This window comes from Mizuhopecten yessoensis, unplaced genomic scaffold (genome assembly GCF_002113885.1).
Source record: "Mizuhopecten yessoensis strain PY_sf001 unplaced genomic scaffold, ASM211388v2 scaffold6307, whole genome shotgun sequence".
In the NCBI taxonomy this organism is placed as follows: domain Eukaryota; kingdom Metazoa; phylum Mollusca; class Bivalvia; order Pectinida; family Pectinidae; genus Mizuhopecten; species Mizuhopecten yessoensis.
Window position 1 is genome coordinate 184,944 of NW_018406484.1, and position 25,507 is coordinate 210,450.

Below are 25,507 nucleotides of genomic sequence, written 5' to 3' on the forward strand. Positions count from 1 at the left end.
ACTCATGTCCTCCGCTTTCTATGGCCGTGCAATTTTCATGCACAACTAAAAATGTACCACCGATTCTTGTCTTACTTGTCCAATTTCTATCAATCAAAACCTGTCATTCGCACCCATAGCCTTTTTCTATCCCTTCTAATCTCTAACATGTACATCTTGTATTTTAAACCAGTTTTCAATCCCTCCCCATCCTTCACTCGTGTCTCTCAGAATTTGTGCTCTATTTTCTGAAGCCAACTTGATTCCTTGTTTACTCGTGTTTCGAGCCCGTACAGTGGTTTTCTTGTGAGTGAAATGAGGCGCTCTATCAATCAGTTATTATAAAAATTATCACCATCAAGCATTCAATTCGTTTTGAATGGGGGTGTTTTTTCTTTGACAAATTACCTGCTATTCTGCTACTCTATCTGTGTACAGCATTGACTTCCTGTGCAGTGGTATAAACAGTGGGCCGGATATTAGCTTGACGAGGCTCTGACATGCGCTTCGGTAATACAGTTTGATGGAGGTTTTATAATGGTCTTGAGATAGTCACCTAATCAAAGACTTTTTTTAATTGCATCTAATTTCTTAGGAAGAGCTGCCTCATAAAATATCCATCGTGATCACAATATAGGATCGACTGTTATGATAACTAGGGTGTTTGTGAATGTGCCTTACCTTATTATTTAAGTAAGCGAACTGGTACATCATATAGACATGTATTTTTAATTCGAAATTTAAAAACAAATTAAAATGATGAGACATCAGGCACAGTCTATAATAGTCTTTTCCTAAAGATCTGTACGAGGCCAGTCCACTTCAGGGCGATTTGAAACTGTTCGTGAATTGAAAGAGTGTGTTTGTATATATGCTAAAAATAAAAAATAAACATACCACAACTCTAACATAGAAGGATTAAATACAATTTCCAAATCGATTCAAAAGACAGAACGGGAAACTGAGGAGAAACCAGTACAAACACAAAGGCATCAAAACCAGCACAGAACTTCGGAGGCGACATCAAGTGAACCGTACTATAAAGGGTTCCTGCACCACATGTGGTTCTCGTCATGTTCTCTTCCGTTCAGAATCAAAATCTAATACATTATGAGTAGTTCAAAGATAAAAACAAAAAACGTCATAATGGATAACAACATACGGGTGTCTGAGGAAGGTTGGTAAAATCCCCTTCTCTGACTGTATAACGTCCTATTTGTACTGTCTTGGGTATGAGAACATCAAACACCATTCCTTTGAAAATTTATTCAAATATTTTATTGATTAAGTCACTGTATCTAGTCAGGTCATGTTTCTTCTGTTCCGTTATCTAGTCACCTTATGTAACCACTTGTTCCTGTAACTAGTCAGCTTACGATTCCTCTTGTTCCTGTATCTAGTCATCTTATGATTCCTCTTGTTCCTGTATCTAGTCACCTTACGATTCCTCTTGTTCCTGTATCTAGTCACCTCACGATTCCTCTTGTTCCTGTATCTAGTCACCTTACGATTCCTCTTGTTCCTGTATCTAGTCACCTTACGATTCCTCTTGTTCCTGTATCTAGTCACCTTACGATTCCTCTTGTTCCTGTATCTAGTCACCTTACGATTCCTCTTGTTCCTGTATCTAGTCACCTTACGATTCCTCTTGTTCCTGTATCTAGTCACCTTACGATTCCTCTTGTTCCTGTATCTAGTCACCTTACGATTCCTCTTGTTCCTGTATCTAGTCACCTTACGATTCCTCTTGTTCCTGTATCTAGTCACCTTACGATTCCTCTTGTTCCTGTATCTAGTCACCTTACGATTCCTCTTGTTCCTGTATCTAGTCACCTTACGATTCCTCTTGTTCCTGTATCTAGTCACCTCACGATTCCTCTTGTTCCTGTATCTAGTCACCTTACGATTCCTCTTGTTCCTGTATCTAGTCACCTTACGATTCCTCTTGTTCCTGTATCTAGTCACCTTACGATTCCTCTTGTTCCTGTATCTAGTCACCTTACGATTCCTCTTGTTCCTGTATCTAGTCACCTTACGATTCCTCTTGTTCCTGTATCTAGTCACCTTACGATTCCTCTTGTTCCTGTATCTAGTCACCTTACGATTCCTCTTGTTCCTGTATCTAGTCACCTTACGATTCCTCTTGTTCCTGTATCTAGTCACCTTACGATTCCTCTTGTTCCTGTATCTAGTCACCTTACGATTCCTCTTGTTCCTGTATCTAGTCACCTTACGATTCCTCTTGTTCCTGTATCTAGTCACCTTACGATTCCTCTTGTTCCTGTATCTAGTCACCTTACGATTCCTCTTGTTCCTGTATCTAGTCACCTTACGATTCCTCTTGTTCCTGTATCTAGTCACCTTACGATTCCTCTTGTTCCTGTATCTAGTCACCTTACGATTCCTCTTGTTCCTGTATCTAGTCATCTTATGATTCCTCTTGTTCCTGTATCTAGTCACCTTACGATTCCTCTTGTTCCTGTATCTAGTCATCTTACAATTCCTCTTGTTCCTGTATCTAGTCATCTTATGATTCCTTTTGTTCCTGTATCTGGTCATCTTACGATTCCTCTTGTTCCTGTATCTAGTCATCTTACGATTTCTGTTGTTCCTGTATCTAGTCACCTCACGATTCCTCTTGTTCCTGTATCAAGTCATCTTATGATTCCTCTTGTTCCTGTATATAGTCAACTTACGATTCCTCTTGTTCCTGTATCTAGTCATCTTACGATTCCTCTTGTTCCTGTATCTAGTCACCTCACGATTTCTCTTGTTCCTGTATCTAGTCACCTCACGATTTCTCTTGTTCCTGTATCTAGTCACCTCAGGATTCCTCTTGTTCCTGTATCTAGTCATCTTACGATTTCTGTTGTTCCTGTATCTAGTCACCTCACGATTCCTCTTGTTCCTCTATCTAGACACCTTACGATTCCTCTTGTTCCTGTATCTAGTCCCATTACGATTCCTCTTGTTCCTGTATCTAGTCATCTTACAATTCCTCTTGTTCCTGTATCTAGTCATCTTATGATTCCTCTTGCTCCTGTATCTAGTCATCTTACGATTCCTTTTGTTCCTGTATCTAGTCATCTTACGATTTCTGTTGTTCCTGTATCTAGTCACCTCACGATTCCTCTTGTTCCTGCATATAGTCATCTTACGATTTCTCTTGTTCCTGTATCTAGTCACCTTACGATCCCTCTTGTTCCTGTATCTAGTCATCTTATGATTCCTCTTGTTCCTGTATCTAGCCACCTTACGATTCCTCTTGTTCCTGTATCTGGTCATCTTACGATTCCTCTTGTTCCTGTATCTAGTCATCTTACAATTCCTCTTGTTCCTGTATCTAGTCATCTTATGATTCCTCTTGTTCCTGTATCTAGTCACCTTATGATTCCTCTTCTACTTGCATATTTTCTCTTGTTGACCTAGTACCGAGACACCTCATCACATACATGAGTCTGTCCGCTCTGTGTGGTCCTAATGACGAGGACTTGACCCCTCTACTCTTTTTTCAATCTGATTGCCTGTGACAGCAGTAGTCTATTTTAATTATCAATGATGAGAACATTCGGTTCGAGACACTATCAAGATTGCCTTCCAATTAACCCGTACCCTTTACATAATTAAACATTCTGGACTAGAAAATTACCCCCACAGAGAAAGCCTGTCTACTTTCAGCCTATCTTCTCAAATGTCAACGAGATATTGTAATCATTTATCATCTTTCAACAACAGGCAGGGAACATGTTACGGCAGCCAAGTTATTATTGGGTTGCTATTTCACTGTATATCTGTGAAGCATTATCAAATCTATCCCCACATAATCATCAAAATCATGTCAAGACATAGCGACCTATTACATGATTAGACGTCATAAAACCATGAGATAGGTAGATATACAGGTAGTTTGAAAGGAAAAGTCATTAATTTGTTGCCTGATTTATGTATCTGTTGGTGTCTATTGATCTGAATGCCTATGTGTTACTCCGTGGCAGAGATATCAGACCTAAGAGATGTGTTCAACCCGTACCATTAAAGGTGCACTATTTCACAAACCTTTACAACTGTGGATCCTAGATACCTGGAAACTTATCATCGTGTTTATAGATTACCCCAATCGAAATAGCAAATAGACATGTCAAAGTGCAGCTGCTCATTGATTACCCCGACCTGTATAGCAGGTAATCGTATGAGTCTCAATATCGTTACCAAATCAATGTGATTTTAGTGAGCCAGTTTTGGCACGTATCTCACCTACCTACACATAGATGCCACCCTAGCTTTATAATAATGCAATTCACATCCGCCATGTGTTTCCTTTAGAAATATCTTAAGTTAGCCATTGTCTAAATATAAAAAAGTTGTTAAAATACTTTCATTTTCAAGGATGAGAAATATTTGGGTACTTAGTCATGATTAAGTTGTGGTGGGTCGCAAAAAGTCACACCAAAATTAACACAGATTTTGATGGAACGACATGAAAATGCGAGGAAAATATGGCAGTAACGAGTTGTGCAAAATATTTGAACGTTAACAAAGCACGATAATTCTTAAGTGTGATCAAAACCCCTAATCCTATATTAAAACATTAAACAAAAGGAAAATATGGAGAGCTGAAGTAATGCCATGGATATCACTGAACATTTATAAGGATAATAAGACTATAAGGTTATGATGGTGATCATGATACTTGTCTAAAAGTCCTCACCAATCTGCATTTCTGGAAACCCTTTGTGTATGTTTGTTTGTTAGCATTTGATATTTACCATGGAAGTCATGATATTTGGAGTTAGCCTTCCCAATCAACTGCGATATCATTTTATTGTATGTAGGAAAAGCAGGGATGTTACTATCAAGAAAGGGAAGTTCACGATAGGACAATTTAAATCATCACACGTATAAAAGAACATAGACGTAACTCGTTACTGTTGGATATAGTGTAAGCGGCTGGTGTAGAAAAGTCTATAGTGTCATCTGTCCCAAGTTCAGAAGGGTATATACGATCGATATGGTCATTCAAGTTTTTGTTATTTAAAGACAGTACCTCTTAAAAATATCTCAAAGTGAAATCGAAGGTTTTTGTTATAAGGCATTATAAGGTCTCTAGTAAATTCGACTTCACGTGAAACGAAAACAAGTTGGCCAGGAGAAGAATATAGCCTGTTTCCATTGGAATGCCAACAGACAGCTGGAAAATCTTACCACCAAACTAAACACAGATATTGCCAACCAGGAACCTGATAAATCACACAATTTTCCTCCTCTGAATTTTTCATCTTTGCCTTGTTGTTTTTTTAACAAAAAATATTCCGAGGAATAGTTCACAAAGATATATGTACGTATATACGTTTGCCTTTTGAGAAAGTGCTCAAATAGTAGATCAAAGTTTCTTATATCTTATATCACCAAGAATATTCCCGGGAAAATGTCATGACTGTCACTCTCGTATTTTGAGTAAAGGATTGGCAGACAAACTGGTAATCACTCGGAAATCAGAACACTAGGTGCTCATTCAGATATAAAAACATGAATGTCGATCGCGTAGCTGTATTGCTTGTTAGACCAAGGACGGTGTCGATACCGCTGTTAGAATCCGGTTACATTATCTACGATTCTACTCTAAACGTCATGTAAATTCTTGTCCTTGACACAAAACAAACAAATTGTGAAACTCGCCTGATCAGTTGACAGTGTCGATAAAAAAAACCACGAAAATATAGATTACTATAGCGACGATCATCAAACGCCCGGATGTGACAAATATGTCGTTGAAGAGCACAGGAAGCGTAGAACCAGATCTTGATATTGAAGACATGTGGATTAAAACTGATCGCTAGTATTCATAAAATAGATGATAGATCTTCGCGAAAAAGATGTAAAAATGTTGGAAGATGATGGATAGTTGATATTGTATATTTAAAAGGCGTCATTATAATGCCGTTATCCATCACTGGGACTGCAAATGCTATTATTTTAGAAAATATCAGGATCACTTCAAATAAACAACCGAAGCAGCACTTTTAAATTAAGTTAATAAACCAAGAAATAAATAATAACAGACAAACTCAGAACAAAAAAAAAAGGCAAAATCAACAACAGCAACCGAGGAGACTTCAAAACTATGGAACGAAGTCATGAACACCCACGAAAGGAGAACGAATTGGAAATCAGCTGCTCCGCGAAAAAATGTCACATCATTCAAGTAAGTATTTGCGAATACTAATTAGATAGAAGTGCATATTGACAAAAAATGTCAACTGAGAAGACAATTCTTGTATATATATTTACATTTGTATGGTATTGTCACTATATAGCCTCTTTGAAAGCTGTGTCGTTGATGGGACTTTAATTACCATGCATCACGAGACACAATTCTTAGCGTATCAATACATCACTGACCGGAACTACAATATCCAATATAAATAAACATGACGGCTGCTGAAATATCGCTCGGCATTGTGAGATTTGACAATGTCATTGTACATTTATGTGCAAAATAAAAAATAAATTGAAAAACACTTTTATTACAACGAAAACAAGACCAAGGTCTGCAATATCGTACAAAATTCACATCGGTTGAAATCACCAATGCCGGCAATGGAAACAATTTTAACGCTCATGCAATTTATCAGAAACATCGTCTGTTACACTGCACTGATCAACATGGGTTCGTTACAAATGTCTGAAATACACATATTCTATAGACCTACTGACACATATGTTACAGACCTACTGATATGAGTCACAGCACACATAAACATTTCAGACATTTGTAGCATCCACGGTTCCTCAGTTTCTGACGACAAGTCAAATAACGAGGCTGTTATAGAATCTACCGACTGTTGTCAGGTTCCCATACAATCAACAAATACATTCACGCCTGGATTCTTCACAAAATGAGCAAAGAGAAAAGTTCGAATTAATTTCCAAAAATAACTCCCTCGTGGAGGGCAAGGTCGGTTTTACGGTGTTCACTGTATTTGTCCATGCACGAAATTTGTTCCGGGGAAAAATCGAAACTATTTCAAATCAAACTTTCAGTTCAGAGTTCTATTGATAAACTTAAATCATCCTATAGACATATCATACGCAATTGTATGATACTGAATTGTTGAATAAAATTGTAGTGTTTGTTAAAATTTCAAAGTACTACTTTGTTTGCCAATCAGCACGCGACTTTACGCTGTTCAAACTATTGAACGAAATTGTGTGGACTGTCGATAAGGCGGGCATTTTGTAATTTTAAATATAAATAACAAGTTAAAAAAGAACATAAGAGGCAGAGAAGACGTAAATATAAATGTTGAAATATGACACAGCTTTGCAAGGAAACAAATCTTATCCCATTTATAATATAGTTATACAAACAAATTACATGTTAATTTGTTATTTAATGTAAACATACTATCACATGTAAACAATCTAGGTGGCTTAGAACTGTAAACTTTCGTATGTAAAATGCTTTGATTAAAGGGTTTCTCGGTGGCGCAGAGTTGTCAACATTCGTCAACAATTGTTTCATTTAAGGAGTCAGGAAGATTAGTCGGAGAAATCTCTCTGTGACTCAAAACCCCTTCTAGATAAACCGTTTATTTTGAGGAGTGTGTTGACGACCAAGTGTTGTGTTACAACTCGTACATCTGACATCGCTCTTAGACAGACAGAGGACCATTATCTTGACATGTCCTTGACATTTTCAAGGACATTTCTAAACAAGACTTTTTATTTCTAATTATCACACTTCTATGTCAATGTCAATTCTAACTCCATTACTGATAATTACTGTTTATCTTTTCTAGGTTTTAAATCCATCACCTGATCCAAATTCGCGTCTTTCACACTAGGTTTATGTATACTACATTTGATGCTGTTTCACATTAGAGTCTTTTTTTTCTCTGCTAATTTAAAATAGTTTCCACAAAGAAATGTCATATCGTTATACAGAACTATGTCAGTTTTATGTTTCATTATTGTCTATTTGCTTTGTGATAAATTATGGAGAGGTTAGACAATTCCGTCTTTGCGTATTGCAGAGTTATCTGCTCTTGGGAGCAGGGATTGATTGTTACGTCATTGGGTTTTGCGAAAAAAAAAAGTCGTTTTCTCAAAAATTGATGACGTTACTCTCACAAACAAGTGACGCAACAATCAATACCTGCTCCCAAGAGAAGATAACCCTGCAATACGCAAAGACGGAATAGTATCCACTGTCAGTCAAAGCAATTAAATATAACCGATATCATGAACTTTGATAACGTAGACACTGTAGAAGGTTATTTTTATATCCGTTTGGGATACGTCATTGCTGAATAGAAATTGTTCACAATTAGCTACCATTAGAATATTCACAAAATATGTTTACAGTGTGTCAAGGATCGCAATAGCTAGGAACATCAAGAAGCCTACAGATGGGAAGAGTATTCATGGAAGGAAAGATGAGAATTAGTCCAAAATGAAATCATTAACAGAAGGAGAGTAAAAATACCACGGCTGTGACGATGGGACGTCAGAGGGCTCGGAGTAGGTGTGAAACACTGAAAAAGTAAATCTAACGGGTTCCTCGCCATTCCATTTAAAATTGTTTGTAAGGCCCGTCTCTAATATTTTGCCATCGCCAATTAATCTTCACATGGGACATTTGGTACGTAACCAAGCATGTAATTTGTGTGAAAGTGTTGAACTTTTGTAAGACAGCTCCTCCCTTATGTCACAGGATACTGAAGTATGACCATGAACTAGTAAAGATGCATGACACATAGGGATGACAAGGAAGATAAAGAAAAGGGGATTGATATATATCTATGATCAGATTCGTGAAGGAAAGCCACTACCGACTCCACAGGTGAATAACAGAACTGATATTTTAAATGAAAGTCAACTGAATGATGAGATTGGTTGGGATGGTAAAAAGACTTTTCCTAGTCCCGTAATATAATATTATTACAAATATTTTTTTACCTATAACAATCATTTGTGTTATTACCAATAATAGCATTTTGTACTAATTAAAAGAGTTAGTGACAATACGACAACCACCATCAGGTAACAAACTCAGAGCTGGCATTTTTCTCTGTATTACATACTTCGTATCCTATGTAACAGACTTATGTGAACATGAGAAGAGTTCCAACAAATCGTTATAATCTGAACGTAGCTTAGAGGGGTAATCCGGTCAAAAGGATATATAACACGACTATTGTGTAATTCATTGAGTACACATATGTCATATTTTTGTGTATTACCTCATGTTATTTTACCCATTGCGACATCAGAATTACCACACTGGAGATGACGTCATAACTATGATGGGTACATCATCATAACAGATTCTGCCATTTTGAGAAGTCGATTTTTTTCCGAAATTTTTTCAACATCCTGTTTCTGTTTGTCTTAGGATTGGATAACTTTGAGATGTATATGTTGCATATTGTGGTTTTATCGCATGTAAGTGTCAGAGTGGTAGACAGCGACGTGTACCTTGGGTTCGAAGATTTATATTTCAGATACCATTGCAATGGGAACGGTCCAGTGAATGTCACTCTTGATATGTTCGTAAATACAATTCGGTGCAAAGAAGTATATAACAAATGATCCTCTATACAAAATAAGATTATCCGAGTACTTATATACTGATGTATCTTGTTTTATAACTGGGATTAGTGTGTTGTTATTGTCGATGTCGCTGAACAATAGCATGGTCATTGAAATGTTATGAGTTGATATTATTAAATAAAAGGATGAATGCAAGGCATACACCTGTGATTGCACCTTTAATTTTTGCAATAACTACAGCTTGCAAAAAATGAAATATATATTGATTCCATTTTTGGCAAGCTGTAGTTATTGCAAAAAATCTATACTGCCGTTTTCTTCTTCTAAGACCCATCATTGTTGCTAAGGGTAAAAGCTGGAACTTAAATCCGAATATTGTAGCAACTTTCAAAAGTGACTCTTATGATTTACAAAATTTGCCAAGAACGCTTTTAAGAACATACATGTTCCATTGAATCATATATATGTTGTTAAAATGTCGTTTATTATAGATAATACAAGGCAGTGTCCTCTTGAATAATCACCAAATAGTATGAAAAATAAAGCACCCACATGTTTTTGTTATATCAAAATTGAAGATGTTGATCGCTAAACAACATAAAATTTGACTGCGCCGTATTACCATTTCGACACTTTAGGCCTCAACAGCGTAACATAAGTTAAAAATAATAAACCCGTATTTCATATAAACATTGCAAAATAAATTTCAGCTGAATTACAAGGCTACGTCCAAACTTGGGGACTTACAGCCCACAAGCAGTCATAACACTCAAATTACTGAAAAGGCCAAGTGTCATGATGTTTTGACCAGTAGCTTGCTGGGAGTAAGTCACAAACTTTACTTACAGAAATGACTTATATCAAAGGTTACAAAGGTATTTTTAAATGTTCAAACACATTTTTCTTGAAAAACAAGAGACCTAGTGAGTAATGCCATTTTTATGTATAAAAGTGACAGATGTGCTTTGCAAAGAGCACTGAATAACAGGTAACCAGGCCCATTTGGCCTCTTTATGTTGTGACAATAGGAATACACATCGAGGTTAAATGCATTGTATTACTATATAACCCTTGAAAAATATTCTAGGTTGTATTAAAAGAATGCCGATAACTTCCCTCATCTATACTAATCTGGGGACTAGGTCACGAAAGGATACATTGTATAAAAGTAGGTCACCGTAGCTCTGTCTCAGGAGGATCCAGGTACCTTTTTTACAATTATCTTAGTTCCCATATGCAACTAAAAGATGTACTTACAATGTATTGTAGCCCGTATCTAGAGGCATCACATGGACTGATCACTAGTCTAGAGCAAGGATTAAATATAGCAATCCTAAATATAAACCCGAAGTCGAAAACGTTACCTATAACTCGTCACTGTCCTCTATTCTCAGTGTCTCAAGGAGTCTGTATTCATTAAAGTTTTAACGGTACGAAGCACTATATTTCTATCGTGTAACTCGTGCAGGAAAGATATACAGAGAAATTTGAGATGTAATAGAAAAAAACCCGTTCTCGTATTAAATAAAATAATGTAAGAAATATAAATACAATATTAGAATGAAATAAAATACACGTGAACATGTAGAATTTCAATGTTGGGGAATATGTTTTAGGTATAGTCAGGCAACAGTGTTATTCTCTCTAGATGTGGTTTTGGTGCACGGGATGTGAGATGCTGGCAGTACTGGCGCCAGTCATATTAACGACGTTTCACTGGAGTCAACAGATGTTTGGTATTATGTGAGGAGCAGTCCGGAGTTTAGAAGCAAGTAGATTGAATTATTTCCACGAATGTTGAAATGTCATTCATTACACCTAATACTTGCAAATCAATTGATCTTGGAGCCCAGTTTTACGACTATTGGGATTACATGAATCCGTAATTTGACAGGAACTATTTTTTCAGGATTTTGTTATTGTATCGTTTTTTTATGTTTTACTCACACGTAGACTACATTCCAAGCAATAAATATGTTGAAGCGCTCGTATTATCCCCAGTAAACCTATTTTTTCTGATATAAACCTTGATTTCGATTTGTAATCATGTTACTTTTTGTGTTCTGAGACCGCAGAAAAAGTAGGTCGAAAATATTTTGTTTCTACTTAATGTCAATAATTATGAATAATAATTGCACTGTTAAACAAATATTTAATGGCATGCTTCATTATAAAAGAAATTAAGAAGTAATGCCGTATTACGTGTACGGTGTATTTGTTTCGCGTAATGATTCATGCGCGTACCGACGGTATACCGGTACAAAAAATAGATTGTGTTTCATATTGTTGACTTAGAAGAGAAAATGGTGAGGCCAGCGAAAAACATTGTAACTGTAGATTTTGGTTGTTTTGACGTGAAGATATTGATTCTGTTTTGAAAAAATATCACGACATTTCATCGTGTGTCAGAAATATCCGGAGTTAATTTCCTACATTGTAGCTCTTCTTGTCAAATGACCACAGAGAGACAGGAGAGTGTACAGAAAATGCGAAAATACGGTTCATGCTCCTATCGATAAAACTGTGAAAAGCTTACACCGGAATTAAATGTCAAAAAAGGTTACCTGGAACATTAGATTTCAGGACTTCGATTGTTTTATTGGAATTTAACAACATCGTGAGCCAGGTTACATCGGAAAAGCCAGGTTTCATCGGAACAGCCAGGTTTACATGATGATTGGTGCATAGGGAGACACCGCCGTAAAGATAGATAGGGGTGAAAATATAGAAATCTCAGACGTGGCAATGGAGGCAGTACATCAATCTGTGTTTCTTTATTGTCCCTTAAGCGGACGACACATAGATAATCCCCACATCCGCAGGGGTGGATGAAGTTGGATATCCTAATCGCCACATGCGCGAATATTCCTGGTTTCCCCAAGGTTCAAAAAGCAAAAGACACTAAAGAAAACCCTAATATCTTTTTTTCGGGACCCCAAAATAAGCTGCCTCGTATGATGACATGTTGTGAGAGACAGAGAGTCTATTCTCTCCCAGAACCTGCTGGGGCTATGAGAGATATATGTTATTACAGGTAAAAGTCGCCAACAAGTAAAATACTACTGAGTCATGTTAATGTATCAGAGACATACTTTGTGTGTTTGTAAATGTTTGAATGAAAGTATAGGCTTGATAGGTTCCTATATGACAATCTAACACGAAAAGGTAAATAAAAGTATGGGCTTGATAGGTTCCTATATGACAATCTAACACGAAAAGGTAAATAAAAGTATGGGCTTGATAGGTTCCTATCTGACAACTCTACCACGAAAATGTTTAATAAAAGTATAGGCTTGATAGGTCTTCCTTGTGTTATGGCGCTTTTCGCTGAAGCAGCATTTAGTTAAGGAAAACGGCGGTTTTACCATATTGACGTTTTGTTTTTACGTTTGACAAACCACTACACAGCGTATAAACGGTGGTGTAGACCGTCAATACACACGATGTTGTGGTTATAGACATCACTTACAGATTTACTATTACCATGTCAGAAGATTTACAAATGTGCAAATATTCTATTAGCGTGTCGTAATAAACAGTCATCTTAAAAGCAGAAAACGTTTGATATAATGGCACAAATAAAACGGAAGATCACTTTCAAAGGATATCATAGACGAGAAAGTGATCCTATCCCCTGATAGTAACCGCTTATAGTGCAGTCTACACAATCCGGACCGGGTCTGTGGACGAATTGCTGGCCTGAAATGGCCTTTTTCGTACCAATTACCTTAACTGTGAATCCATGTAAGACCTCCGGTTTTCATAATTGATATCGTAGAAAATATCAGAGTGGTTAGTTTTTATTCCTGGAGCGGTTTCCACGTAAAAGTCCATGATTGTCACGGAATTCAGTCAATATCTTTAAAATCCATTCGGATCTGATCAAGAGAACGACCTAAATCGTGTTGCACTATATAAAATCAATATGTTTTGATTTTGATGTCCAATTTATTATTGTGTCATTTCCAGCAAAATCTTTCAGCGATGAGTGATTAATTCAGGACTGAGTTCACGTTTGAAACAATGATTAAACTACAAGGACCAGCATCTTAATTGGCTACGATTTGCTGCGATAAGACTGATTTATTGGTCCCACGTAGCGGATCAGTCTTAAAATTAACAATCAATCTTGCTTTCACAATTGCATCCTATAACGTACAATTAACAGGCGAAATAAATATACCTATGATTAGTCATTTTTAACACGTTATGTAAGGGCAATACTTTCTTACTATTTAACAAATAGAGTGGGTCTGTAAAGGATAAAGGGATATGTATATAATATCCAGAGTGGGTCTGTTAAGGATAAAGGGATATGTATATAATATCCAGAGTAGATCTGTAAAGGATAAAGGGATATGTATATAACATCCAGAGTAGATCTGTAAAGGATAAAGGGATATGTATATAACATCCAGAGTAGATCTGTAAAGGATAAAGGGATATCTATATAATATCCAGAGTGGGTCTGTTAAGGATAAAGGGATATGTATATAACATCCAGAGTGGGTCTGTAAAGGATAAAGGGATATGTATATAACATCCAGAGTAGATCTGTAAAGGATAAAGGGATATCTATATAATATCCAGAGTGGGTCTGTTAAGGATAAAGGGATATGTATATAACATCCAGAGTGGGTCTGTTAAGGATAAAGGGATATGTATTTATAACATCCAGAGTAGATCTGTAAAGGATAAAGGGATATCTATATAATATCCAGAGTGGGTCTGTTAAGGATAAAGGGATATGTATATAACATCCAGAGTGGGTCTGTAAAGGATAAAGGGATATGTATATAACATCCAGAGTAGATCTGTAAAGGATAAAGGGATATGTATATAATATCCAGAGTGGGTCTGTTAAGGATAAAGGGATATGTATATAACATCCAGAGTAGATCTGTAAAGGATAAAGGGATATGTATATAATATCCAGAGTGGGTCTGTTAAGGATAAAGGGATATGTATATAACATCCAGAGTGGGTCTGTAAAGGATAAAGGGATATGTATATTACATCCAGAGTAGATCTGTAAAGGATAAAGGGATATGTATATAATATCCAGAGTAGATCTGTTAAGGATAAAGGGATATGTATATAACATTTAGAGAGGGACTGTTAAGGATAAAGGGATATGTATATAATATCCAGAGTGGGTCTGTAAAGGATAAAGGGATATCTATATAATATCCAGAGTGGGTCTGTTAAGGATAAAGGGATATGTATTTATAACATCCAGAGTGGGTCTGTTAAGGATAAAGGGATATGTATTTATAACATCCAGAGTAGATCTGTAAAGGATAAAGGGATATCTATATAATATCCAGAGTGGGTCTGTTAAGGATAAAGGGATATGTATATAATATCCATAGTGGGTCTGTTAAGGATAAAGGGATATGTATTTATAACATCCAGAGTAGATCTGTAAAGGATAAAGGGATATCTATATAATATCCAGAGTGGGTCTGTTAAGGATAAAGGGATATGTATTTATAACATCCAGAGTGGGTCTGTTAAGGATAAAGGGATATGTATATAACATCCAGAGTGGGTCTGTAAAGGATCATGGGATATGTATATAACATCCAGAGAGGGTCTGTAAAGGATCAAGTGTTATGTATATAACATCCAGAGTGGGTCTATAAAGGAGCATGTGATATATACAACATCCATAGTGGGTATATAAAGGATCATGGGATATGTATATAACATCCAGAGGGGGTCTATAAAGGATCATGGGATATGTATATAACATCCAGAGTGGGTCTGTAAAGGGTAAAGGGATATGTATATAACATCCAGAGTGGGTCTGTAAAGGATCATGGGATATGTATATAATATCCAGAGAGGGTCTGTAAAGGATAAAGGGATATGTATATAACATCCAGAGTGGGTCTGTAAAGGATCATGTGTTATGTATATAACATCCAGAGAGGGTCTGTAAAGGATCATGTGATATGTATATAACATCCAGAGTGGGTCTATAAAGGAATACGGGATGTGCATATAACGACCAGAGAGGGTCTATAAAGGATCTTAGGATATGTATATAACATCCAGAGAGGGTCTGTAAATGATCATGGGATATGTATATAACATCCAGAGAGGGTCTGTAAAGGATCATGTGATATGTATATAACATCCAGAGAGGGTCTGTAAAGGATAAAGGGATATGTATATAATATCCAGAGTGGGTCTGTAAATGATAAAGGGATATGTATATTACATCCAGAGTAGATCTGTAAAGGATAAAGGGATATGTATATAATATCCAGAGTGGGTCTGTAAAGGATAAAGGGATATGTATATAACATCCAGAGAGGGTCTGTAAATGATCATGGGATATGTATATAACATCCAGAGTGGGTCTAACGTCCGGCCAGGGGACAGAACCCATTGCCTCCCTACCTGAGCGAATGTTCAATATTATAGCCAAAACTGAAACGTTGCCAATCAAGGTTCTAGGAAATAGATGGTAGTCAGAAGTAGAAGGAAATATAAAGATCCAAAATATTGCAATGGGTGCCGCAGATTTATGTTAGTCTCAAGTAGAGCGCCTAAAAGTAAAAACCATAATCATACAAGGGGTTCCTACATCAGACGCCTCTTACTGTACACGCAGTGGGTAACACACAGCATGTGTGTTCTTTTCTCTATCATACTTCATCAAATGCAAATTCAATAATTCTATACCTTACACATCACAGCAAATGTGTAAATTCAAATAAAAAATATTAACGGTTTACAAGGTTATATTCCCGCAGTATACCTCACCTTGTCCACATTAAGTAGATATGTAACGCTCCATGTCATATTTCGATTGAGAGTGATTCAAATGTGAGAAGTGAGTGGATTTAATGTAAATCTGACGAATAAAACAAACGTGGACTTCGGGTGAGGTCTATCTATTATTTATTAACCTGGCCTGAACAATGTGTACTTCAGCCTTTTGCCTGAGTGAATGTCGCTCAAACAAAATCGTTTCGGACAGAGAAAGCTCACTATCGTCATGTAAATGTATGGTTTAAGGTTTGAATGACAACTTCCTTTCTGTCTTGAATTTGAATTATAACTTTTAGTCATGTATGACGTCAAACTAGAAAGACTATTGTATTTAGTTTGAAAAAGAGCCTAAAACAATTCATAAGGTATGGGAATACTGCATCTAATCAGGTTTTCTGGCAGATGTTTTGTTGTTAACCGACCAATTGGAAACGGTGGCATCATATGGAGGTATTAATATATTCCTTACCACAACGTATAAAAGTTGTAAAGCGTGGTGTTTTACACTAATAAGGAATAAACTCCGTATTACAGAAATATGGGGCCATAAACCGCCTCTCCTCGACAATCGATCCTTTCTGGAAATATATGGAATGTACACCTGTAAGATGCACATCCTGTTGCGGGCTAAGATTCCGTATCCAGATCCCGAACGTTACGATAAAATCAATACTAGATTGATTTGTGGCCATTTCTTTACAGCAGAAAACGCCAATTTACTCCCTGGCAGGTTAGCAGGGATATGCCGTAAGATTGCTGTATGCATTCTGTTGTTACATTAAATGTTATTGATTTCTGGGGAATGACATCTTTGTACCAAGAAATGAATTAAATTGGTGCGACAGCGTCATTTGGCCGCGCCGTCAGTAATGCGCCCAGGGGATCGGAAACGTCGTCAGCGTTCAGTTAAATTAACGCTATAGCTGATATGCATAGAGACGAAATCGCCTTTACAACCTTTCACAGAAAATAATATTTTGATTGGTTCAATAGGCTAATAATAACCAATATTTAGGTTTAGCGTCATGAAAACATGAAATATAAATGTTGATAAGTATCTGTCGATGGCTGTGTAACTTAGTTTAGTATCAATGAATACGTTTTAGAAATGTTCTCTGTGATATTGTGAGATTGTAGACTTACTACAGAAATGTCAGGAGCGTAGTGTCACGTGTGTAGTGTTACGTGACTAGTGATATGTTTGCTGTGTGACTATTCAGTTTTGCTGTGTTGTAGAAAGGTACGCATGGAGTGTCACCTGATTAGAAATATAAACTGTGAAATTAAAAGGTGAGGTATGTAGTGACATTTGAACAAAAATGTCCGCTGTGATATTACTTGGTAATCGTATCTTAAAATTATGGTCCATTATCGAGTCTGACAAGCATGGTCCATTCCAGATATGTCTGGTTATCGTGTCTGATAAGTATGGTCCATTCGAGATATGTATGGTAATCGTGTCTGACAAGTAAGGTCCATTCGAGATATGTCCGGTAATCGTGTCTGAAAAGTGTGGTCCATTCGAGATATGTCTTGTAATCGAGTCTGATAAGTATGGTCCATTCGAGATATGTCTGGTAATCGTGTCTGACAAGTATGGTCCATTTGAGATATGTCCGGTAAACAAGTCTGACAAGCATGGTTTATTCAAGATATGTATGGTAATCGTGTCTGACAAGTATGGTCCGTTCGAGATATGTATGGTTATCGTGTCTGACAAGTATGGTCGATTCCAGAAAGGTCCGGTAATCGTGTCTGACAAGTGTGGTCCATTCACGAAAGGTCCGGTAATCGTGTCTGACAAGTATGGTCCGTTCGAGATATGTATGTTTATCGTGTCTGACAAGTATGGTCCATTCCAGAAAGGTCCGGTAATCGTGTCTGACAAGTGTGGTCCATTCGAGATATGTATGGTTATCGTGTCTGACAAGTATGGTCCATTCCAGAAAGGTCCGGTAATCGTATCTGACAAGTATGGTCCATTCGAGATATGTCCGGTAAACAAGTCTGACAAGGATTGTCCATTCGAGATATGTCTGGTAATCGTGTCTTGCAAGTACGATCCATTCGAGATATGTCCGGCAATCGTGTCTAAGTTGTATGGTCCATTCGAGATATGTCCGGTTATCGTGTCTTGCAAGTATGGTCCATTCGATGTATGTCCGGTTATCGTGTGACAAGTATGGTCAATTCGAAAGCCACTCGTCGTCTGGTAACCGTCTGTGCAAAATAATTATACCTTAACCATTCGTAATATCCACGATACGTATGGACTAGATACTCTGCTTAGTTATACCGTAAAAGCTCCCTATTGAAGGATGATCAAGGTTACTTTATTTAAAATGAGAGTTTATTTTATTAAAACCAAATATTAAAATCAACATAATCTTATTTACAGGACACTGATTTTGACCTTTTTTAACAGATTCAAGAACCGATCGAAAATGTTTTGCGAAGTACCAAAGCTTGTTATAAACTACGGCTGGTTGCCTGCGGACAACGCGTTGGGGTAAAAAGTAAAATGGATTACCCTGGCATATACACGGGCGGCGACCGTCAGGACTTTCCTACGATTGACGAGGCGCCAATCAGTTGCTGCAGACGAGACAATACTCTATAGGACATTAACACCTGTATACCAATTGAAGGGCACCATCAATCTGTATAGGATAGAAGTGTTAAATTGTGTTTGATGTTCCATTGCTTTGGTCCAAATCATTATGACTTACGACATCATAGCTTGTGTTATTTACATCTGTAGCTCTAATTTGTACTTTACAACTTGTTTTATTTACATCTGTAGCTCTAATTTGTACTTTACAACTTGTGAATTGTCGCCAAGTTGATTGTTATTGGTATTAATGGAAGTTTAATGCTAACGACTTTCAGTTTCGTTGTCTGTATCTGCGTCAGAATTCAAATAAAGGCCGAAGCACAGCGCCTTCTATGTTCTATGTGCCTTTCAGTGTGATGTCAATCATACAACATCTTTTACCACGGTTTTATACAAACTTATTTATGGACGAATGCTATGTCTTCAAATGATTGACACAGTTATATGATATTTTGAACTAAATGCTTATATTACGGTTTTGTTGACATTTTGAATTTGTTGTCATTTTGATTTTGTTGACATTTTGGTGTTGTTGAAACATCTGTATTATGTTATTGCTTTCTTTCAATAGTGATTTCCCCTGTGGTTTTATTATTATACTAATCGGTAACTTGCTGTCAACGGATCTTTACACGCGCTTCTTGGTTTTCGTCGATTCTAGCTGACATACGTACTTACCGGAAGGAGTTCGAAACTCGAAGTCCGAAAAAAACAAAAATGATCACTTCTTGCAATTTACAATGAATAGTTAAATTATCTTCAACTCACAATCAATACTTTGTACTGACATAAGTAACCACACCAAATTGTTGTCACAGCAATTAAATATACACACTATTAGTTACTGTTATTCTTACAGTAAGTAGAGATTGGAGCTTTTCATAAACAATGACGTTGGATTTGAAAATCTTAACCTCGTTAACACTAACATTAACTTTCATTGTTGTAATTAACCGCTTCCTGTTATGACAAATGACGTTTGTAAACTTAACGCAGAGCGATATCTATTGTACGTATCGCAGGCGATATTGTCCCAGTAGACAGTTTGGTGAAATAAAGCATGTACCAGCCGTCCTTATCATTATTGCTACACACACTTTTGATGCACTATCAAATAGGAAGTATTATTTGGTCCTAAGTAAATAGGTTGCGCTGTTTTATTCACTGAGGACTTATCGAATAGTTTAACATATATCAGTCAGGTTCGCTTTTCAAAAGAAAAGGCAGTTTTGTTTTTGCTTCAACAAGCTATACAGGATTGGACTATTAAATATTTTACCGCTAAAATGTCCTGTTAAAACAGTTAAAATATCCTGTTAAAACAGCTAAAATGTCCTGTTAAAACAGCTAAAATGTCCTATTAAAACAGCTAAAATGTCATGTTAAAACAGAAAAAATGTCATGTTAAAACAGATATAATGTCCTATTAAAACAGCTAAAATGTCCTGTTAAACCAGCTAAAATATCCTGTTTAAACAGAATAAATGTCCTAACAGAAAAAAGTCCTGTTAAAACAGAAATAATGTCCTGTCAAAACAGAAAAAATGCCGTCAAAACAGAAATAAATGCCTGTCAAAACAGAAATTATGTCCTGTTAAAACAGAGATAATGTCCTGTTAAAACAGAAAAAATGTCCTGTCAAAACAGAGAAAAAAACTCATAATGAAGATGTACACAAAATAATACAAGGGAGAACCTTATAACGCTAATTCACACGGGCGATAAGCAATAATCTAATCCACACAAGGGCGATAAGCAATAATCTAATCCACACAAGGGAGATAAGCAATAATCTAATCCACACAAGTGAGATAAGCAATAATCTAATCCACACAAGTGAGATAAGCAATAATCTAATCCACACAAGGGAGATAAGCAATAATCTAATCCACACAAGTGAGATAAGCAATAATCTAATCCACACAAGTGAGATAAGCAATAATCTAATCCACACAAGGGAGATAAGCAATAATCTAATCCACACAAGTGAGATAAGCAATAATCTAATCCACACAAGGGAGATAAGCAATAATCTAATCCACACAAGTGAGATAAGCAATAATCTAATCCACACAAGGGAGATAAGCAATAATCTAATCCACACAAGGGAGATAAGCAATAATCTAATCCACACAAGTGAGATAAGCAATAATCTAATCCACACAAGGGAGATAAGCAATAATCTAATCCACACAAGGGAGATAAGCAATAATCTAATCCACACAAGTGAGATAAGCAATAATCTAATCCACACAAGGGAGATAAGCAATAATCTAATCCACACAAGGGAGATAAGCAATAATCTAATCCACACAAGGGAGATAAGCAATAATGTAATCAACACAAGGAAGAAAAGCAATTAGTTGTTCCACACAGGGAAGAAAAGCAATTAGTTGTTCCACACAAGAGAGAAAAGCAAAATAAGCTTATCCAGACAAGGAATATAAGCAATAATCTAATCCACACAAGGGAGAAAGGCAATTAGTTATTCCACACAAGAGAGAAACGCAATTAGTTGTTCCACACAAGAGAGAAAAGCAAAAAAAGCTTATCCAGACAAGGGATATAAGCAATAATCTAATCCACACAAGGGAGAAAGACAATTAGTTATTCCATACAAGAGAGAAAAGCAAAATAAACTTATCCAGACAAGAGATATAGGCAATAATCTAATCCACACAAGGGAAAAAGGCAATTAGTTATTCCACACAAGAAAGAAAAGCAAAATAAGCTTATCCAGACAAGGGATATAAGCTATAATGTAATCCACACAAGGGAGAAAGGCAATCAGTTATTCCACACAAGAGAGAAACGCAAAATAAACTTATCCAGACAAGGGATATAAGCAATAATCTAATCCACACAAGGGAGAAAGGCAATTAGTTATTCCAAACGAGAGAGAAATGCAAATTAAGCCTATCATGACAAGGGATATAAGCAATAATCTAATCCACACAAGGGAGAAAGGCAATTATTTAGTCCACACAAGAGAGAAAAGCAAAATAAACTTATCCAGAAAAGGGATATAAGCAATAATCTAAGCCACACAAGGGAGAAAGGCAATTAGTTATTCCAAACGAGAGAGAAATGCAAATTAATCCTATCCAGACAAGGGATATAAGCAATAATCTAATCCAAACAAGGGAGAAAGGCAATTAGTTATTCCACACAAGAGGGAAAAGAAAAATAAGCTTATCCAGACAAGGGATATAAGCAATAATCTAACCCACACAAGGGAGAAAGGCAATTAGTTATTCCTCACAAGAGGGAAAAGCAAAATAAGCTTATCCAGACAAGGGATATAAGCAATAATCTAAGCAATAATCTAATCCACACAAGGGAGAAAGGCAATTATTTAGTCCACACAAGAGAGAAAAGCAAAATAAACTTATCCAGAAAAGGGATATAAGCAATAATCTAATCCACACAAGGTAGGAAGGCAATTAGTTATTCCACACAAGAGAGATCTAATCCACACAAGGGAGAAAGGCAATTAGTTTTTCCAAACGAGAGAGAAATGCAAATTAAGCCTATCCAGACAAGGGATATAAGCAATAATCTAAGCAATAATCTAATCCACACAAGGGAGAGAGGCAATGAGTTATTCCACACAAGAGAGAAAAGCAAAATAAACTTATCCAGACAAGGGATATAAGCAATAATCTAACCCACACAAGGGAGAAAGGCAATTAGTTATTCCTCACAAGAGGGAAAAGCAAAATAAGCTTATCCAGACAAGGGATATAAGCAATAATCTAATCAACACAAGGCAGAAAGGCAATTAGTTATTCCAAACGAGAGAGAAATGCAAATTAAGCCTATCCAGACAAGGGATATAAGCAATAATCTAAGCAATAATCTAATCCACACAAGGGAGAAAGGCAATTATTTAGTCCACACAAGAGAGAAAAGCAAAATAAACTTATCCAGAAAAGGGATATAAGCAATAATCTAATCCACACGAGGGAGAAAGGCAATTAGCTATTCCACACAAGAGAGAAAAGCAAAATAAGCTTACCAGACAAGGGATATAAGCAATAATCTAATCAACACAAGGCAGAAAGGCAATTAGTTATTCCAAACGAGAGAGAAATGCAAATTAAGCCTATCCAGACAAGGGATATAAGCAATAATCTAATCCACACAAGGAAAAAAGGCAATTAGTTATTCCACACAAGAGGGAAAAGAAAAATAAGCTTATCCAGACAAGGGATATAAGCAATAATCTAAGCAATAATCTAATCCACACAAGGGAGAGAGGCAATAAGTTATTCCACACAAGAGAGAAACGCAAAATAAACTTATCCAGACAAGGGATATAAGCAATAATCTAAGCAATAATCTAATCCACACAAGGGAGAAAGGCAATTAGCTATTCCACACAAGAGAGAAAAGCAAAATAAGCTTACCAGACAAGGGATATAAGCAATAATCTAAGCAATAATCTAATCCACACAAGGGAGAAAGGCAATTAGTTATTCCACACAAGAGAGAAAGGCAAAATACGCTTATCCAGACAAGGGATATAAGCAATAATCTAATCCACACAAGGGAGAAAGGCAATTAGCTATTCCACACAAGAGAGAAAAGCAAAATAAGCTTACCAGACAAGGGATATAAGCAATAATCTAATCCACACAAAGGAAGAAAAGCAATTAGCTGATCCACACGAGGGAGAAAAACAATATACTAGAACAACAATGCGCTAATCCACATGAATGAGTGAGAACCGTACTATTCTGAGTCATACGAGCGATAAATGAAATGTGCCGATTCACAAGAGGGAGTTTAACTATATGAGGGAGATCTGATATGAACCTCATTTCAGTGAGAACCACAGTAGTCTGAATCACGGACATGTACATATATGTGTAAATGGATCGGTCTTTTGGTAACGTTCAGCATTCCGATATATATATTCCAATGTTGGCAAAGATCCGTTATAATATCGACTACACAAGTGATGTGTATATCCCTAGACATAAAAAGTCAATATTGTTATGTGATTGTGCGCGCCAATAAATGTGAATGTGGTTTTCGTGTTAACCGTAATATAACTGAAAGCAGTAAGATCTATTGTCGCTGTGATCGGTGACCATCGCTTCTGTTCATGTTAATGTGAAGTGCTGTACACAAAGCATACTTGGGGACACGCAGTATTTTGTAGTGTATTGGACTATTAACCGCATGGCCATATGATAGATCCCACATTCAGCCGATTGTACTTGTGTCCGTCAGAAAGACACTTTACTGTTGTTGCTCTACCCAACATTTCCAGAGTGGAGTATGATAAGGTCCTGACTGGATTTCCTGTTTGTTTCTCCAACGTAGCGTTCAGATGGTATTGCGATATAAATAGGCTGTTGGAAATAAGGACCATAACAAGTAGAACACGTATACACACTTCTGCTCATACACCTCCGCCCTCGTGTTACATAGTACATGTGGAGATACAAAGGGGACCACGTGGATAGCGCGTGTGTGAGGCTGCTAACAAAATCAAATTTATTGCAAAGTATCAGTGTCATTTCTTGAAAATTGAATATCTAGGGCATAAGACGTTGATTCATTGATATGATACAGGTCGCAATACAGATGTTGCTTAATTATGATAAAACAATAACAATATTTGATATGTTAATAGCTTGTTTTTGTGATCTCATTGTGAATTTTAAAAAAAAGAAAAAGAAAGAAAGGAAAATATATTGCTCTCATCTGTCAATTTTAACCATCGGATACAAGACTGCTCTTATATTGCGTCTGCTGGTTCTAATTATTAATAATTCATTCGATCTCTTGCAGCATAAGAAATATTAAAACGTGTTACACTGAAGTGAACTATTTGGCATGTTTGGGAAACTACAAACACTATGCATCTTTATGGTAGAAGAGCTCTAAATAAAACCCAGAAATACTTGATTTTTAAAACACAGTACCAGTCATATTCAGTAAAGACAATACTAATTTGTATGTAAACCTGCTTCATCTTATGTATATGCCGAAAGGTTTGTATTTTAATACAATTTACCATGTTTATGAACGTAGTCTGCATAAATAGAACGCTTTATTGAAATGCTGCGACGTAAAATAAAGTGTAATGAAATAATGAAAAAAAAGTACTTTGCTTGGGGTTACTTTGAATAAAACCTTGATGGTCAGGTGTTCAGCAGGATGTAATTTTAGGATATACCTTTGACAGGTCGCGTGCGTCTAATAAAAAAGTTAAAACAAGTGAAAATCTATTAACTAACCTTAATTAATGACAAAGGCTGCTTATAGTGGACAATACAGTTTAACCGCACAAAGTCACTAACATCAGGAAGATGTAGTGTTTTTGTTTTTGCCCGTGACCAAGGATTGACTAAACATAAGCTAATTAGATCGAGTTACAACATTTGGTACCAGCATCATTTGAATAACTTGATACAAACCTTAACACTTTTAGAAAACAAAACGGAATCAGTCGAAAGTGAGCTTGCTTAATATGTCGTCACCAGTTGACATTCAAAAAACCTGTGTCTGCACTGGACACTCTCTAGGCACTCCGTGATTGGACGGAAAGTAAAATGGATTACCCTG

At 36.5% G+C, this 25,507-nt stretch overlaps 2 protein-coding genes across 2 annotated transcripts; both read right to left on the minus strand.

Annotated features, from left to right (window-relative positions):
• Positions 1–1,305: 1,305 nt before the first annotated feature.
• On the minus strand, positions 1,306–2,571 carry LOC110451929 (peptidyl-prolyl cis-trans isomerase G-like). The gene has a single exon (XM_021500161.1). It carries the CDS (start codon positions 2,569–2,571, stop codon positions 1,306–1,308), a length of 1,266 nt encoding a protein of 421 aa, XP_021355836.1.
• Positions 2,572–2,889: 318 nt separating this feature from the next.
• On the minus strand, positions 2,890–3,330 carry LOC110451930 (translation initiation factor IF-2-like). The gene has a single exon (XM_021500162.1). The coding sequence runs from the start codon at positions 3,328–3,330 to the stop codon at positions 2,890–2,892; it is 441 nt and encodes a 146-aa protein (XP_021355837.1).
• Between the last annotated feature and the right edge of the window lie 22,177 nt (positions 3,331–25,507).